The 17,500-nt window shown below is 44.6% G+C and overlaps 2 protein-coding genes across 5 annotated transcripts in view; one reads left to right on the top strand and one right to left on the bottom strand.

The window, feature by feature from the left end:
* The window catches only part of LOC135105516 (LIM/homeobox protein Lhx3-like), a 119,054-nt gene that overhangs the window by 11,797 nt on the left and 89,757 nt on the right, over positions 1–17,500 (bottom strand). Inside the window, exons 4-7 of the mRNA XM_064013731.1 lie at positions 15,593–15,767; positions 14,556–14,758; positions 13,169–13,337; positions 2,103–2,248 (exon numbers count right to left, since the gene is read on the bottom strand). Of these exons, the coding sequence (XP_063869801.1) occupies positions 2,103–2,248; positions 13,169–13,337; positions 14,556–14,758; positions 15,593–15,767 (693 nt within the window). The remainder of the gene's footprint in view (positions 1–2,102; positions 2,249–13,168; positions 13,338–14,555; positions 14,759–15,592; positions 15,768–17,500) is intronic.
* Positions 1–17,500, top strand: part of LOC135104840 (zinc finger protein 436-like) — a 198,125-nt gene that overhangs the window by 7,906 nt on the left and 172,719 nt on the right. The window lies entirely within an intron of this gene.

Below are 17,500 nucleotides of genomic sequence, written 5' to 3' on the forward strand. Positions count from 1 at the left end.
CCTGTAAAAAGGCAATCGGGTAATTGGTCGCTTCAATAGGTATACAGACACTATTTTCCCTCCCTTTCCTCCCTTTCCCTCCCTTCCCTCCATCCAACCAGCGCCCCTCCCCATAAAGATGATTCAGTCTTGCTGGAGTCAATTAGTTAATAGGGCGAGTGACGGGGTGATCAGGGAGGAGGAGGAGGAGGGGAGGAAGAGTTTAGGGAAGACATGTGAAGGATAAATGGAGGAAAGGGGGAGGTAGTGGTGTGAGGGGACAAAGTGGGGGGAGGACAGGAGATAGATAGGGTGAGGGAAGCAGGATGAGGAAAAATGAGAGGGAACAGGATGAGGGAACAGGATGACGGGAGTAAAGTCACTGAGATAGTAAGACGAAGCAAGGAAAGTAGGATAGGTGGCAGGAAGTGAGGGAGACAAGTAGAGGGAAGGATGAGGGGGATTAGAGTGAAGGGAGCAGTGCGGGGAAGCAAAGTAAATAGAGTGAGAACAGAATGATAGTGAGGGAAGAAAATGAGGGAGGGGAAATACGAGTAGAGTGAGGGAACAGGATGAAGGGAACAGGGTAACGGGAACAAAATGAGTGAGACAGTGAGGAGAAACAAGGATAGGATTATGAGTGGGAAGCAGAGTGAGGGGAAATGAGAGAGGTGGGGGGTTGCAGAATAGGGTGAGAGGAGCACTGAGGGGAAGCGAAGGAGGTCGGCACACGGATGAGGAGCACAGAAGGTCGCTATTTGTTATTGATCACAACTCTTCTCTCCCCTCTTTCTCCTCCTCCTCTTTCCTCGTCCTGAACCCTCACCTCTCCACCCTTCCCCCTCCTGCCCATCCTCCTCCTTCTCCTCCTCCCAGCCAAGTGGATCACGCGGCAACCAATGGTGGAGGAGTTACGAGCTTATGACTCCGCCTTTTCCCGCAGCCTCCCACCAATCACGAGCTGGATGTGTGAGCGTCTCAGCCAGTGAGGGGAGAGCGGCCCTCCATCCCACCAGGCCCCGCCCATGGCACCTTTCCACGGCACTCACTCATTCCACGCTACTTTTCTTTAGTCTGCGGCTCCCAGTATGGCACAAATAAGGCACTGTTAAATCTTTTGAGTGCCACAAACAGCTTTTAAACTTAATGAAATCACGTATAACTCACTCATTCTACGTCTTTTTCTTATTTTTGACAGGTTAGCACCTTGGCTCCCGTTATGGCACGTTATATGGCACTGTGAAACTTTGAGTGCCACAGAGAGCTTTAAAACTTAATGAAATCACGTGTTTCTTAGTCAAGCAGGTATAATTGTGGCACCATGACTCTGTTAATGGCACATAATTATATTGTACTGTTAACTCAATGAGTGTTAGTTACGTAGTTAGTCAGTCAAGAAGGTATAATTGTGCTGGACATGTAACCATAGATAATTCGTAACTTCTGATGACGAAAACATGAGAGAAAATGAGGGAGGTTGTAAAATGTCATCAGGTCTACACGTGGCGGTTCCTGTATAAAACATGTCTGCTTATTTTCAACTGTCATTCGTATCCATAATTCTGTCCAGTGTTGTTTTAAAAGCTCCCTACTGACTCGGCGCTAACAGTCTGAAAAGTATCATCTTTACTTTGATAATGTTGCCCTGTGACGTTTTGAATATATAATGTTACCGTGATATTGAAAGGTTTAATTTTGAGCTTTTTATTTATTTTTTTTTATTTGTTTATTTATTTACCTTTAGGATTCTGTCTTTCGCATTCTTCCTCTCATCCGTTTATTTTCCTTCTTCCTTTTCTCCTTGCTTCTCCAGTTTTCTCTCCTTTCCTTCCTTACTTCCATCCTCCCTTCCTTCCTTCCCATCCTCCCTCCCTCCCACCCTCGCTCCCTTCATTCTTTCCTTTCCTTTCATCCTCCCTTCTTTCCCTTTCCTCCCTCCACTCCGTCATTCCGCCATTCTTTTCTCCCTCCCTCCTTCCCATCCATATCTTCCTTCCTCCACCCTTACAATCAGTATTTTAACAGAACCTACACAATCGTAATACACTCATGAACATAACTCACTCAACACAAACACACACACACACACACACACACACACACACACACACTTATACACTTACGGGAGTCAGGATCCATGTCAGCGTCGCTCTTATCGTCGTCGCCACCTCTCCTCTTGTCTCCCCTCACGCCTGCCTTCATGCTGCGGAAGTATTGTCCCCAGCGAGTGCGGCCTGCGTCTTTCTTCAGCCGCTTCTCTTTGGCGCGCCTGACGAAGACCAAAGACCTCGGGGTTAGTGCGTCTCGCGGCACGGAGGAGGAGGAGGAGGAGGAAGGAGGATGGTGGTAGAGAAGGATAGATAGAGTATTAGTGCTTATGATACTGAAGGTGGAGAAAGAGGGAGGAGGGAAATGGCTGGGGAAGAACTGAGTGTTAATGGGTGTGATACTGAGGGAGTAGACAGTGGGAGGAGGGAAACGATGGTTGGTAGAGAATGATGGAATGTTAGTGCTTAGGATGAGGGGTTTTAGGGTTTTGGATTATGATATTGGTGGAGGAAGAGGAGGAGGAGGAGGAGGATTATGCAGAGACAGAGGATGAGGAAGGATAAAGTGTTAGGTAGAAAGAGAGACAAGAGGAATGAGGTTTAGGACTGCTATCGAATGAAGAAGAAAGGATCATGAGGAAGGAAGGAAGGAAGGAAAGAAGGAAATTATATTTTAAATAGAGGATGGAAAAAGTCACAAGATGGATAAACAGGTAGAAAGGGCTGAGGAGGAAGGATAATTGGGAAGGAGTATTGAAGAAAGAAGGACGGAAGGAAGGAAAGGCAAGGAAAGGGACATATATGAGTATACTTGCGTGAAAAATGAAGAGGATGTAGAATAGAGAGGACTCAATAAGAAGACTATTACGATTAGGATATAGTAATGAAGAGAGGAAGAAGAGGAGAAGAACGAGGAAGAAGGAAGGGAAGGAAAGTGACGTGTAGATTTATGTAGAGGAGGAGGAGGAGGAGGAGGAGGAGGGAGAAAGGGTATGGGGAGGGGTATAGTCATCAGAGAGTACAAGTAATGTTCGCTAAAAATAATGGTCCTGTAGTCCTTAAGGAGTTGTCTCGCTACATTACCTGCACCCACCTTTTATTATTATTATTGTTATTATTACTATTATTATTATTATTATTATTATTATTATTATTATTGTCACCCATCATTAGTACTACTACTACTACTATTACTACTGCTGCTACTGCCACCGTCTCTCTTCCCTTCTCCCCCTCCTCCCCCATCCCCATCATACACCTTAATACTCCCACTGCCTTCCTCCCCTTCCGCCCCTTCACCACACTCCCCATTTTTTCCCCCTCCCTCCCTGCCTCTCCCCTTCACTACCACATCACTGTCTTACCACCCCGACACTAGCCTGTTACTTTCCCCATCACCGCCGTTTCACTGTTCTCTTCACTATCCCATCACTGTCTTCTTCCCCATCACTTCCCCGCTATTGTCCCATCATTGTTAGGAATGGAGTGTTCGTATTTGAGAGAGAGAGAGAGAGAGAGAGAGAGAGAGAGAGAGAGAGAGAGAGAGAGAGAGAGAGAGAGAGAGAGAGTCAAGGGAAACTATTGTGAAGGAAAACGAGGTAAAGAAAGAAAGAGATGGAAGGGAGGAGGAGGAGGAGGAGGAGGAGGAGGAGGAGGAGGAGGAGGAGGAGGAGGAGGAGGAGGAGGAGGAGGAAAGAAAGAAAGAAAGAGATGGAAGGGAGGAGGAGGAGGAGGAGGAGGAGGAGAGGGGTGGGACGGGGGGGGGGCGTTATCTGACAGGCTTGAGTAATATATGATTGGAATTACATAATCGTTTTTCCGCTTTTTTGTTTTGTTTCTCGTCTTTTATTCGTCTTTTCTTTCTCCTCTTCTTTCCTTTATCACGTCCACCTTTCTTTCACCCTTTATTGCTACTTTTTTCTTTCTTCCTTTCTTTTATTCTTTCTTTATTTTTTTCAGTTTTATTTAGTCCATTTGTTATTTCTTTTTTTTTTCTCCATTTCCTTCTTTATCACGTGCATTTTTTTTGTCTCCCCCTGTTATTCTCTAATGGTGTTTTCTTTTCACCCATTCACTGTTACAAGGATATCGTTTTTTTTATTTTTTTTTATTTTCCCTTTTCCTCTTTATTTATCAACCTCTTCTTTCCCTTTCTCGCTTCTTTTCGTTTCCTTTCCTTTCCTCATGCGATTATCTCCATTATTTTTGTTTATCCCTCGCTTTCTGTCTGTTCCCCCTTTGCTTTTTCCCTGCTTTATCTCGTATCCCTTTCCTCCCCTTCCTTCCTCCCTTTCTTTCTTCCTCCCTTTCTTTCTTCCTTCATCTATTCTTGTTTCTATTGCAATATCGTTCATCTTTATTTTCTCTCCCCCCTTCTTGTTCATCATCTAGTCTTTATCATCTATTCCAGTTTTTTTCCTCTCTCATTTATCTACATCCTCTTTCCCTTCCTCTTATCTTATAATAATCCCTCTTGTCGTATGATATATTCTCCATCTTCATCATCTACTTATTCGCTGCGTCTTTATCCTGTATCTTTTTCCTTCTCTCCTTTCTTTCGTCTTTACTATCATTCCTCGTATCTCATGCTAATCCTTCATATCGTGTGATATTTATCATCTATCATCTTCTAGCTGCTTTATCCTTCAGCCCTTTCCTTCTTTCCTTCGCCTTTCGTATCCTTCTGCTTTCCTACATCTCGTACCTTAGCTAAGATCGTCGTACATAATCACAAGACAACCTCGTAAGTTGGGAAGTTAATATAGGCTGGTGTTAGTTCTTCCCTTGTGTTTCTTTATGTTCCTTCCTTCCTTCCCCCCTCTCCCTCCATCCTATCTCGTACATTATCCCAAAACAGTCTTTTAAAGGTACAACAAGAGTGAAGCTGGTCTTTGTTCATCGTTTGGTGTTCATTCATGTTCCTTCCCACTCGCTTTCCCTCCCCTCGCTGAGTCACGGAAATTCTAAAAGAGTTCGACGGTAAGGATTGGCCAGCATTTAAAAACCAGTGGCCCCACTTTTCTTTTTTCCTCTCCCGTTCCTTGCTCGCCATTAGGATGATGAGGGAGGGAGAGAGGGAAAAGAGGGAAGGGAGAGAGAAAGAGGGAGGGAGGGAGGGAAGGGAGGGAAGGGGAGGGAGGAAAGGAGAGGTAATATGAATGGATGGAGTGAATGAGAGAGAGAGAGAGAGAGAGAGAGAGAGAGAGAGAGAGAGAGAGAGAGAGAGAGAGAGAGAGAGAGAGAGAGAGAGAGAGAGAGAGAGAGAGAAGAAAGGAAGGGATGAATAAAGGAAAAAAGAGCAAGACAAATATGATGAAATGAGAGAATATGACACACACACACACACACACACACACACACACCACACACACACACACACACACACACACACACACACACACACACACACCTTTCTCTCTCTCTCTCTCTCTCTCTCTCTCTCTCTCTCTCTCTCTCTCTCTCTCTCTCTCTCTCTCTCTCTCTCTCTCCCAATCATCTCCCTCTCTCATGATCCTCCCTCACCTTTCCTTTCCTCTCTCGCAACCGTCCTTCCCTCCCTCTCCCTGTCCCCTCCACGACACCTGACCCCTCACCACATCCCCTCCCTTCCCGGCACACACCTGCCCGCACACCTGGCTGCCACGTAATTGCAGGTAGAGGGGTGGGGAGACTGACCGTTCGTTGTGGGCATAAGAGATGTGCAGTTGTGGCGAGTAATTATTGGTGGAGTATTGGTAGTATTGACAGTGGTAGTGGTGGTAGTAGTGGTGGTGGTAGTGGTAATTGTTTTTATCTTGTTGTTGTTGTTGGGATTGTTTTTTTGTTTTTTGTCTGGTTTTTTTTATTGATCGTTGTAGTAGTAGTAGTGGTGGTGCTGTTGGTGGTGTGAAATAGTGGTAGTGGTAGAGTAGTAGTAGTAGTGGTAGTAGTTGTTGTTGTTAGGTCTCTCTCCATTCATTTATTTATTTATTTATTTTATTTAAGGGGGGTCTGGCTGAGGGCAATAACAAAGAAAATTAGAAAACAAAGGGTGGTCACTGAGGAACCATTTCTAGGTCGCCTTGCTGTTATCTCAATTATCCATCTCTTTCTCTTTCTACCTTGTTTTCTATTGCTAAGTTTTCAGTCAATTTCTCTATCATACATGAGTTTGTTCTCTGTTTCTCTTGAGGCGTTTCCTGTTCCTGTTCACTTTTTATTTTATTTTTTATATATTTAGTTATCAACATGTTAAGAACAGTCTCCGGAACAGTATTATTATTATTATTAAAGCATAACGGAGAAGGCAGAGTGGGACGAGCGGAAGCGCTATAAGTTGCCAGATGACAACCCCCACCCACCTTGACCGTAGAAAGAAGAAAGGAAAAGCAATTAGCACAATAGTAGGATGAAATCAGAGCAGGAGGAGAAAATAGGTTAAACAATTATAAAGAACGCCTCAACGAACTGAGAATTATTAAAACTCACAAAAAAATTCAACAAAAAACATCAACAATTCTGACTTATTTAATATATGTCAGACAACACGAGTAAATGTAGTATAACTACTTAAAACTTGATTGTATAAAATCACAGGTATAGTACTCTCAGTTCACTCCTCCTCCGCTTCCTTCTCCCTTTCCTATCCCATCCTTCTCCTTTCCTTCATTTCCTTTCAATTCCCTTCCCTTTATTTCTCCTCTCCATCCATATCCTCTTTCCATGTAGTGCTGTGTGAACCTCGTTGTTAAGGCGTCAGTCAGTCAGTCAGTCAGTCAGTCAGTCAGTCAGTCATACATCCCCTCTTTCGTCACCTCTCATTTCATTTCGATTTTCTTAATTTTCCTTTCCTTCCCTTTTTCTTCCCTTATATTTCTTTCCTCTACTATCTTCTCGCCTTCCATCCCTTTCTCTATCATTTCTTCCTTTCGCCATTCCATCATCTTTCACTTTCCCTCCATCACTCCCATTTCTCTTTCCTATCCCTTCCCTTCTCTTTCATCTCTGTTTTAATCGTATGAGGAAAAGGAGAGTACAGTAGTAGTAGTAGTAGTAGCAGTAGTGGGAGGAGGAAGAGGAAGAGGAAGAGGAGGAGGAGGAGGAGGAGGAGGAGGAGGAGGAGGAGGAGGAGGAGGAGGAGGAGGAGGAGGAGGAGGAGGAAGGAGGAGGAGGAGGAGGAAAAAAGGATGATTTAATAGCTAGTGGAAGGAAGGAAGGTAGTAGTAGTAGTAGTAGTAGTAGTAGTAGAAAAAGGAGGAGGGGGGAAAGAAGAGGAGGAAGAAGGTAAGATAATTGCTGGCTAATCAAAGGTGGTATTGAATGAATGAATGGATGGATAGATGAAGGAGAGAAGATTAAGATCGAAATACTTACCTACCTACCTTTCTCGGTTAGGTCTAAAAAACCACCGACCTTTGTACATCTCTCCTAACTTTGATTAAGGTAACACTTCAATCATCTCCACTAACCCTCTCCCTCCCATTACCCTTTCTCCTTTCCAGTATCCTCCCCTTCCCTTCTCTTTACCATCTCCTCCTCCACGCCACAACCAGGAAGCATCTCTCCAAACTGTGATGGATTTGTTGATAGTTACCTTTCCTCCCTCCCTTTCTCCATTCCCTTCTCTCTTCCCTCCTTGTTCCCTCCTTTTAATCTATCACCTCTGGCAGCTGTGACCTATCGGACCCTCCTGAAGAACAGTTGCTATTTTGCATCACACTCCTGTTATTCTATTTCTCTTCCTGTTACTCCTCTGGTCTTCCTCCCCGTTTCCTTCGTTCCTTTCCCTCCTCCTCCTCCTCCTCCTCCTCCTCCTCCTCCTCCTCCTCCTCCTCCTCCTCCTCCTCCTCCTCCTCCTCCTCCTCCTGTAGGCTTCCAAAAATCTTTCTCCCTTGTTTGTAGATTTCAGTTTTTTTTGAGTTAGAGATCGGGACGGAGAAAGAGAATGAAATCAAGCAAAAAATATAAAAAATAATAAAGAATACAACATTACGCCATGCTTCCCAATATTTTCCCGTGTCTCTTTACTTTGCCCACTGCTCCTCTGTTCTTTCATACACTACGTACACTCAGCGACACATGATATACCAAACAATACGAATGTTTTAACCAGCGCACAGTGTTTAGTTAAAGGAGGAAGTGGAAAGAGAAGAAGGAAAGAGAAGAAATATACACAGCACAATCCGTTCCTTTGCTTTAATATAACCTAATCAGTTCCTTTAAAATGTAGAAGGGAAAGGAGAACAGATATTTACCAACCTATTTCTCCCAAATCTTTTCTTCCACTGAGGTTTTTTAGCCCCAAATAGTCAGTCGAGAATGGTAAACAGAAATATCCCAACCAATTCTTCCCAAATCTCTAGCATTTCTTTCCTTTTACTGCTTTTAGCCCCACATAGTTAGCTATTCTGGTGCTTGAGACGTGTGTACGTGTGTATGCCTGTTAGCGTGTGGTGTGTGGTGGTGTGGTGGTCTTCCTGTTTACCCTGTTTTGGAACCAGACTTGAACGACCCTCATGTCGAGCCCCAGCGTCTGAGAGAGCTGTTCCCTAACGTGGGCGGGCGGGTTTGGGGCTGTCTTTGTAGGCCTGCTTGAGTTGCTCCAGTTGGCGTGCTGAGATGGTGGTACGCGGCCGTTTGCTTGTCACGTCTCCTTCTGCAACAAGACACTGCCGTCACACACCGTCACCATAGCGGACACTCCTCTCCTCAACTCCTTCACTTCTCCACACTTCCCTTAGCGCAAAAATCTTTCTACTTTCATTATAATCATCATCGCCACCATCTCCAGTCCTCATACGTGCGTACATACACGCATATCTACACGTATGTACATACATCCATACAATACATACATACATACACAAACAGAAATACAGGCATTGATACACGTAAACAGACAGATATGCATGCCTCCTCTCTCTTCTCTCTCTCTCTCTCTCTCTCTCATCTCTCTCTCTCTCTCTCTCTCTCTCTCTCTCTCTCTCTCTCTCTCTCTCTCTCCTCTCTCTCTCTCTCTCTCTCTCTCTCTCTCTCTCTCTCAGTTAATTCATCTCAGTCTCTTGCCTCATCTCTTTGTCTTTTCTATCTTTGTCATTTATGTTTTATTTCATTATTATTATTATTATTATTATTATTATTATTATTATTATTATTATTATTATTGTTATCATCATCATCATATATATTTTTGAGAGACGCATTTGTATCCACCATTTTTGCTCACACTAGTAGCAGCAGCAGCACCACCACCACCACCACCACCACCTCATCTCCCACACCATATGAAGCCATTTCTGCCTCACTCAACTATTAAGTGAAGCCTTGTGGTGAATGTTAAACGATAATGACAGTCTCTCTCTCTCTCTCTCTCTCTCATCTCGCTCTCTCTCTCTCTCTCTCTCTCTCTCTCTCTCTCTCTCTCTGCACCATCACGAGCGCCGTGTGGATGTATCTCTTTTCTACACAACCACCAAAACCCACCGCCAGCACATCACAATTTTGAGTCTGGTTAAAGTGGCTATATCTGATACATTTGCCAGCCACCGAGTGCGTCGCCTACATCATGCTCGTAACACTTAGTAAAACACTCAACTAGCAGAAGGAAGCCACAGAAGGGAAGACGAAAGGGACACTACAAACGTACGATGAAAGGCAGAAACACCAAACATAAAACAACAATAATAATAACAATGATAATAATAATAATAATAATAATAATAATAATAATAATAATAATAGGGGGAGTTTTCTATATACAGTTCTTATAGTTAAGGGTTTTTAAAAGGAATTTTATACGTAACATAAGCAACACGGGTTTGTAGGGTGTTAGTGAAATAAGGATAAAATTTACCGCAGAGTTTTATGAGGATAACAGACACAAGCAGGCAAACAGGCAGCGTGACAGGTGAGGGGGTGGGGGTCATGCCGCTGTTTTAGGGGGTATGGGAGGGGGATAAGTTGAAGTGCTGATGCCAAACCAAGCTGCATGGGTGGTGGTGTTGGGATTATCATTATTATTATTATTATTATTATTATTATTTTATTATTGTTATTGTTATTATTGTTATTATTGTGGACGCACGATTGCCCATTCTCTAAATTTAGGCCTATTTCTTTTACTTTTATTTTGTATTAGTGTTGTGAAAGCGATTTTTTTTTGGTTATTATTATTCTTAGTACAAGTATTGTCAATATTAGAGTAGCCGGATTTTTAATAATTATCTTTAGTATTAGTATAGCCGGGGACGACTGAGGCTCGTGCATGTCTGGCTCACGCTGGTTTCCTATTACTGCTACTACTACTACTGCTACTACTACTACTACTACTACTACTACTACTACTACTACTATTCCCCCTTTTCTTCCTTCTTTTTTCTCACTCCTCCATTCCTCCCTCGGGATCGCCACCCCAGCGCAGTATATCCACCACTACCTCCACTCTCAGTACTACCACCATCGCCACCTCTAGTGCTCTTACTACTTGTAGAATTACTACCACTACTACCGCTACTACCACCACCACCGCTGCTACTGTTAGAATTACATACTTTTACGTTGCTGTGTTTTTGGTTTAAAATTTTGTGAAGTTGTGAGTTTCACCTTCATGAATATTATGAATGTAAGAAAAATAAATGTTTCACTACAACGCCACCACCACGACTACCACCAGTTATGCAACACCCTCCCCCACCACCACCACCACCGCTACAACCACCACCACCACCACCACTGCCTACTCACCATCACTACATATTCATTTTCATCACTACTTCTGTTTAACATTACCTTTAATTTTCTTTCCTTCCCCTTTTCTGTCATCTCTCAATGATGTTTACAATGATCTGGAAACTGTGTGTGTGTGTGTGTGTGTGTGTGTGTGTGTGTTCAGTTCATTTGGTATTTTGGGGTATTGCCTTTACAACAACACTCCTATTTCATTTATTTATTTTGTACATTTGCTGCTCTTTGTCTTATTAAATGGAACCTTTTTTTTTCCCCCATGTGTGTTTGGTGTTACTTGGTATTAACGGCATCTGTAGCGTTACTTTCACACCATTACCAAACAGAAAGGCCTACATTAGACTTCCCTAAATGTCACTTCTCTAAAGATGCTGTGTATTCCTTCAAAGACGCCACGCAGTCCTAAGCTTTTTCTCCATTCAACTATAACTCCCAAAAATTAATTTCTCATGGGTGTTTTCTCTTGTTGTTAATGCATACATTTTGTTAGTTTATCTCCAGAATTATTAAAGCATCCTTAGAAGTCTCAACCTCTTCAGATCCAGTAAAATTTCAAGTTAAAACGTCGAAATGTTTCTGCAAGCCTGTGTTACTCTTCCCTATAGCATCACTTAAGTTGACATTCTACCACCCTCTGTTCTCAAGTTTCCGTCTTGCCTCATACGTTTACTTTCGCACCCTCTTCATTTCCTTCCAGTAAATTTGGGGCAGTCTTTCTTTAACATCATCCAAAACGCTAGTCTTTGCTGTAAACTTATTTTCTTAAAGGGTGCTTATTCCGAGTCATGCTGTTGGATTTGAGGACTGTGTCGTGTTATAGTACTATTACTAGTTAAGGACACGTCAGAACACAAGGCAATCAATATTTAGAGTTGTGTACAATTGATTCCCGGCGCAAGGACGAGGAAGTGAACGGCGAGTGCGAGTGCAGAGGATGCATTGTGTGTTAAGGCGTGAATCAAAGGTTAGGGTACAGCAAGAGATCGTACGAGACTTTGAACCCCAGAAGTTAGGTTACATGCCGCCGGATGGTCAGTTTTCAGGGCGATGTAATGTAGAGGGCGTCACCTGAGCAATATAGGAGCTGTTATGTGAGGTGAACAAGGAGTTTTAGAGGTTACGTATGGCAGGAACCGAATTGTTGTCTACCTCCTTGATGTGTCTCGTGTTAACGACAGATATTCGAAATTGAAAGAAAATCCCTGAAACCAGATATATTATTTTCCTTTTCACTGAGAGTAGTACATTGAGAGGAAAAGTCAGAATATTAAGAAGAGGTAGTTATTCTCCGTCTCGGTTAAAGTTATAAGTACCGCATCGGTGGGAACACATGGTTGCCGCTAACACCCCATTGTGGGGCCCCCCCAGGTGTGTTAAGGCAGCCAGGTCAGCAGGTGAGCTTGACAAGTTTTATTTTTAAGATCACTATATCTAGCCTACACCCGCTTGCCCTCTTCCCTGTAACAATACACTTTAGAGTTCTATACCTGTTGAATATCTGTTGCGCACCATGACTACGGTTGCACAACCACAACCACCACCACTATTACCTCACCAGAACTATGAATCATCAGTAACAATATGAGAAGGTATGTATTTTTGTTATAGCAACTCCATTGTATTCAAATGCATGTATGTGTGTGTGTGTGTGTGTATGCTTGTTATTGTGTGGGAGTGCACCTGTGCGTGACAGCCGGCAGATGGCGCTTATCACGTGTGTGTATGCACGGCATTACCTCAGCCTCACCTCAGACTACGACACACCACAGCTGGGCCCCGCACCCCCCTCTCCTCCCCCACCACGTCCTCACCCCCTCTCCACCCACCCCTCCACATCATGCGCGGCGAGGCTGCGTTGTTTTCCTTCCTCCCCCTAGACGCTTCCACCACTATACGCTAGCCTAGACTACACCCGCGGCCCCGTGTGTATGTGTGTGTGTGTGTGTGTGTGTGTGTGTGTGTGTGTGTGTGTGTGTGTGACATAGATAGAGACAGATAGATGGATAGAGATAAATAGAGAGAGAGAGAGAGAGAGAGAGAGAGAGAGAGAGAGAGAGAGAGAGAGAGAGAGAGAGAGAGAGAGAGAGAGAGAGAGAGAGAGAGAGAGAGAGAGAGAGAGAGAGAATGTGTAAGAGGCGAGGAGGGGGAGGGTGGGCGGGCTGCCGCCTCATGCGGTGCGGGAGCTATCCGCAGGCCGCCACCCACACCCCGGCGGGGCCGCGGTCAGGCTGGTGGGCCGCTACTCTCACTAAGTCTCTAGGCCAGTCAGGGCGCGAGGCATCGCCCGCCAGCGCCGCGCCGCCCGGGCCTCGCGTCGCCCCCGGGAGGCCACTGATCATGCTCTCTCTCTTAGGCACTAGAGTGGGCGGGATGAGGGCGGGCGCGGCGGCCCGGGCAGCACGAGGCACACTTTAACGTACCTGTTCTGAAACCAGACTTGCACGACCCTCATGTCGAGGCCGGTATCGGCGGCAAGCTGCTCGCGGACGTGCCGGGGCGGTTTGGCGCACTTGCTGTACGCCGCCTTCAGCTTCTCTAGCTGGCGGGCGGTGATGGTGGTGCGCGGCCGCTTGCCGCTGAGGTCGTCCTCTGTGAACAAGGCCGCCGGGCCATGGTCAGAACCTCGCGGGGCGGGCCGCCGCCCACCGCCGCCCACCGCCCGGAGGCCCGGCCCGGCACCTGCAGCCTCGCGGCCGCCCGTCACCAGGGGGAGTCGTGCCAGGAAGGGAGACTTAGACTGTTGGTGCGAGGGTCAGGAGCATGCGGCGTGCAGGCGGCCTTACCGGGAGGGGGCAGCGGCGGCAGAGGGGCGGGAACTGTGCCCACCCGCCTGGGGACTGAGGCAGGATTGAGGCGGGATGGACCCTGAGGGACACCCCGCCAAGGGAGACAGTTCCTGCCCCTCACCAACACTTATACAGGAAACTTATTTATAAAAAAAGGAAAATTAAACATTCATAACATGATCGAAAAAAAAAATATATATATAATTGAAAAATGTTTTAGAGCTAAAATTATTAAATTGAGAACTTTGAGCCTAAATAAGACAACAACCAGAACAATAACAAATCACAACACCAACAACAACATCAACAACAACAACAACAACAACAACAACAACAAGAGCAGCAGTACAGCAGCACAACACCAAGAGATGCTCAAAACAAGGAGGTTTATAATGACAAAAGATGGCTGTTTGGAGAGAGAGAGAGAGAGAGAGAGAGAGAGAGAGAGAGAGAGAGAGAGAGAGAGAGAGAGAGAGAGAGAGAGAAAACAGGGTGACAGGAAAAGAAGACAAAACAACAAAGGCAAAACTATTGAAAACATACGACTCATAAAAATACATACACAAAAAATACACATTCACAGGTGCTCCCTCACCATTCAACATGTGCACCTGCCGCGCGCGCGCGCACACACACACACACACACACACACACACACACACACACACACACACACACACACACACACGAGAGAGAGAGCAGCCGGGATCGAACCCTGTCAGAACTCTCTAGTTACACAACGTTACCAGTGAACTATAATGAATACACACACACACACACACACACTCTCTCTCTCTCTCTCTCTCTCTCTCTCTCTCTCTCTCTCTCTCTCTCTCTCTCTCTCTCTCTCTCTCTCTCTCTCTCTCTCTCTCTCTCTCTCTCTCTCTCTCTCTCTCTCTCTCTCTCTCTCTCTCTCTCTCTCTCTCTCTCTCTCTCTCTCTCTCTCTCTCATACACTAACAGACACAAGAGGAATGAAGGATGAACGAACCAGCGCGAGATCTTACCCTTTAGCGACATACCTCTTTGCTTCGCCTGCTCGTAGTCGGTTTTACACACTAGCTTGTTGTCCTCCATCAGGTAAAACTCGTCGCCTGTATTGAGCTGGCGCTGGCAGATGATGCAGGCGAAGCAGTGCAGGTGGTACACGTTGTCTTGGGCACGGCGTACTACTTGCGTCGGGGGAATACCCTGTTCGCAGCCTGAGCATTTGGTTCCGTACCGTCTGCGTGGGGGAGATGCAAGAGGGAAGGTGCGTTGTGAGGAGTTTGGGTGGACGTTTTGGTTTGTGAAGGTGTCATTTTCTTTTCTGTGTGTGTGTGTGTGTGTGTGTGTGTGTTATAGGGGAAGGTAGGTAGTATAGGAAGATGTTCATCATTTTTTTTTTTTGTGAGTAATCGGTCTTAATAGTTGCTCTTCCTGTTGGCGTTGTGTTATTTGTTTGTTTGGCGGTGGGTGATGGTGAGATGTTGAGCGTGGTGACGAGGTTTTGATAAGACAGAATACGTAACAACCAGCTGGCATAAAAGTATTATATGTTTACACAGAACCGCTTGTTGTCGATGTTTCAAGACGTGAATGCATATATCAACACACACACATACACACGCACAGACGCACGCACGCACAGACGCACGCACGCACAGACGCACGCACGCACAGACGCACGCACGCACAAACGCACGCACGCACACACGCACAGACGCACGCACACACACGCACAGACGCACGCACACACACGCACAGACACACACACACACGCGCACGCGCACACACACGCGCACGCACGCGCGCGCACACACACACACACACACACACACACACACACACACACACACACACACACACACACACACACACACACACACACACACCATGCCACGCCACGCCAAGCATATATGCACTCATTTACACACACGCTCACTCACAACTTTCCTCCTCCCTTCCTTTCCTCAACCTCCCTAAGTCTCATCAAGCTCCCCATACACACTCGCTCAGTTTCTTCTCCCTCTCTCCCTACAACCTCATCCTCCTGAAACCTCGTTCATCCCACACTCACCTGAAGAAGTCTTCTTTGCAGTAGACCTGTTGATTTCTGGCGAAGCATTTGTCTGTGAGCTGGGCGCCGCAGTCTGCACACTTGAGGCAGCGGGAATGCCACGTTCTCTCCAGCACCTTGAGGATAAACCGGTCCAGGATGGCTTCCGAGCACCCGGCACACTTGGGGATTGTGGCTGTATCGCGACGGTTACCGAGGAGGGAGGGAAGGGAGAAAGAGCGTTGATTAGTTGATGCAAGTGTACGCGGATAAAGATCTCTACTCGCTATTTGTGTGTATATTAAGATTAAAAGAGATGATTGTTAGGATATGTTGGATAATAGGACTGTTTTGTCGGTGTGAAAGAACTTCTGAGTTTTTGTTCAATTTGAGGAGTAAAAAAGAGTATTGGTTAATGATGCTTGAATACGCAAATGTAAATAACAATACATAAATTTAGGTAAATAAGAGAAAAGAAAAGGAAAGAGAGAAGAAAGCAGAATACTCATACAGTGAGAAGGAACACGTCATGGAATGTTGTTACAAAGGCTACACTGCCGACCAACAAACGAACGAGAAAGAGTGCTAGCTGGGAGCACATCAAGACAGATTATGGATAGCCTGGGAATGTTTGTGAGGGGCTGGAAGAGATGATGGTTTGTATAAGTGGGTGTGTGAATGTTTGTGGATTTTTTTATTATTTTTTACTTGATTTGAAGAGTAAAAAGGGAGAAAAATGGTTAACTGGATGTATGGGTGAGGACTGGCTAAGTTTGTGAAGAGGTTATAAGGGATGCTTAATTGGATAATATTTGATTGTCGGGTTGTTTGAGTGTGAGTGAATGTTTTGTGGATTTTTACTCAATTTGAGGAGCAAAAAGGGACAATAAAGGTTATTTGAATGTAAAGGTGAGGTATTGGTAATGTTTGTGGAAGGCTAAATGTAATTATGGTCTGGATAAGTAGATTGTTTGTAAATGAATGAATGATAACGAGGATTTATTGTTTGATCAAGAAGTAAAACAACATCAGAAAATGATTAATGCGATATAGATGAGATATGGGATTTGTATCGGGTCAAAATAAATTATGATTTTAGATAAATGTATTGTATGTGTGTGAGTGAATATTTTCCAAGATTTATTTCATTTTAAGAGTGAAAATGAAAAGCCTAGAGTATAATAATGATCAATTATGGATGTTAATGAAAACTTTTCATTTGTTAAGTGAAAAAAGGAAAAGAACCTTCTTGTTACTCTGGCAGTTTGAGAATGCGAGAGAACATTTGCAAGAACTGTTCGCATTTGTAAAAAAAAAAAAAAGGAAGAAAAGTTTGGCTGTGGCAGAAATTATTATTTATGGAACGATTTGAGGAGGAGGAATTAATTTTTACATAACGTACCATAATCTTTCATAAATTTATTTATTACTAGTACTTTAAGAGGTAAGAGTTCATGTGGTGGAAAATATAAGATTCGTTGTGGGAATTATCTTTCCAGGAACACTGAAGGATTTATGACTTGTGTGATTTACAGAGAAACTTCGTATTGTGCAGGAAGGAGTTAGTGGAAAGCCTTTATATGAATTCCATCCATGTAAATGTCACCTAGTGTAGCAATTCTCCTTTGATAAAGTCCCCCTTAACGTAACCCAAATTACCAAGGGTGGGGGTAATTTTTAGGGAATTAGGGAGTAAATAGGGAAAATAAACAGTGGTAAAATTTCCGATAGATGGTCTGAGGAATGTGGAAAACTGGAATGTGAGAAATACTGGACGTATCGATGGGGATTTGTGGGATGTTGGGAAGCACGCAAGAGTTATGTGGCCACGTGAATCACACCCCTTAGTTGTTCTTGGTCGTTGTGGCTTGGCAAGGATAACAGACAGAGTATTTGTCCATAAACAGGGCTCCCTACCAGTGTTTTTTA

Source organism: Scylla paramamosain, chromosome 1, assembly GCF_035594125.1.
Source record: "Scylla paramamosain isolate STU-SP2022 chromosome 1, ASM3559412v1, whole genome shotgun sequence".
In the NCBI taxonomy this organism is placed as follows: Eukaryota; Metazoa; Arthropoda; class Malacostraca; order Decapoda; family Portunidae; genus Scylla; species Scylla paramamosain.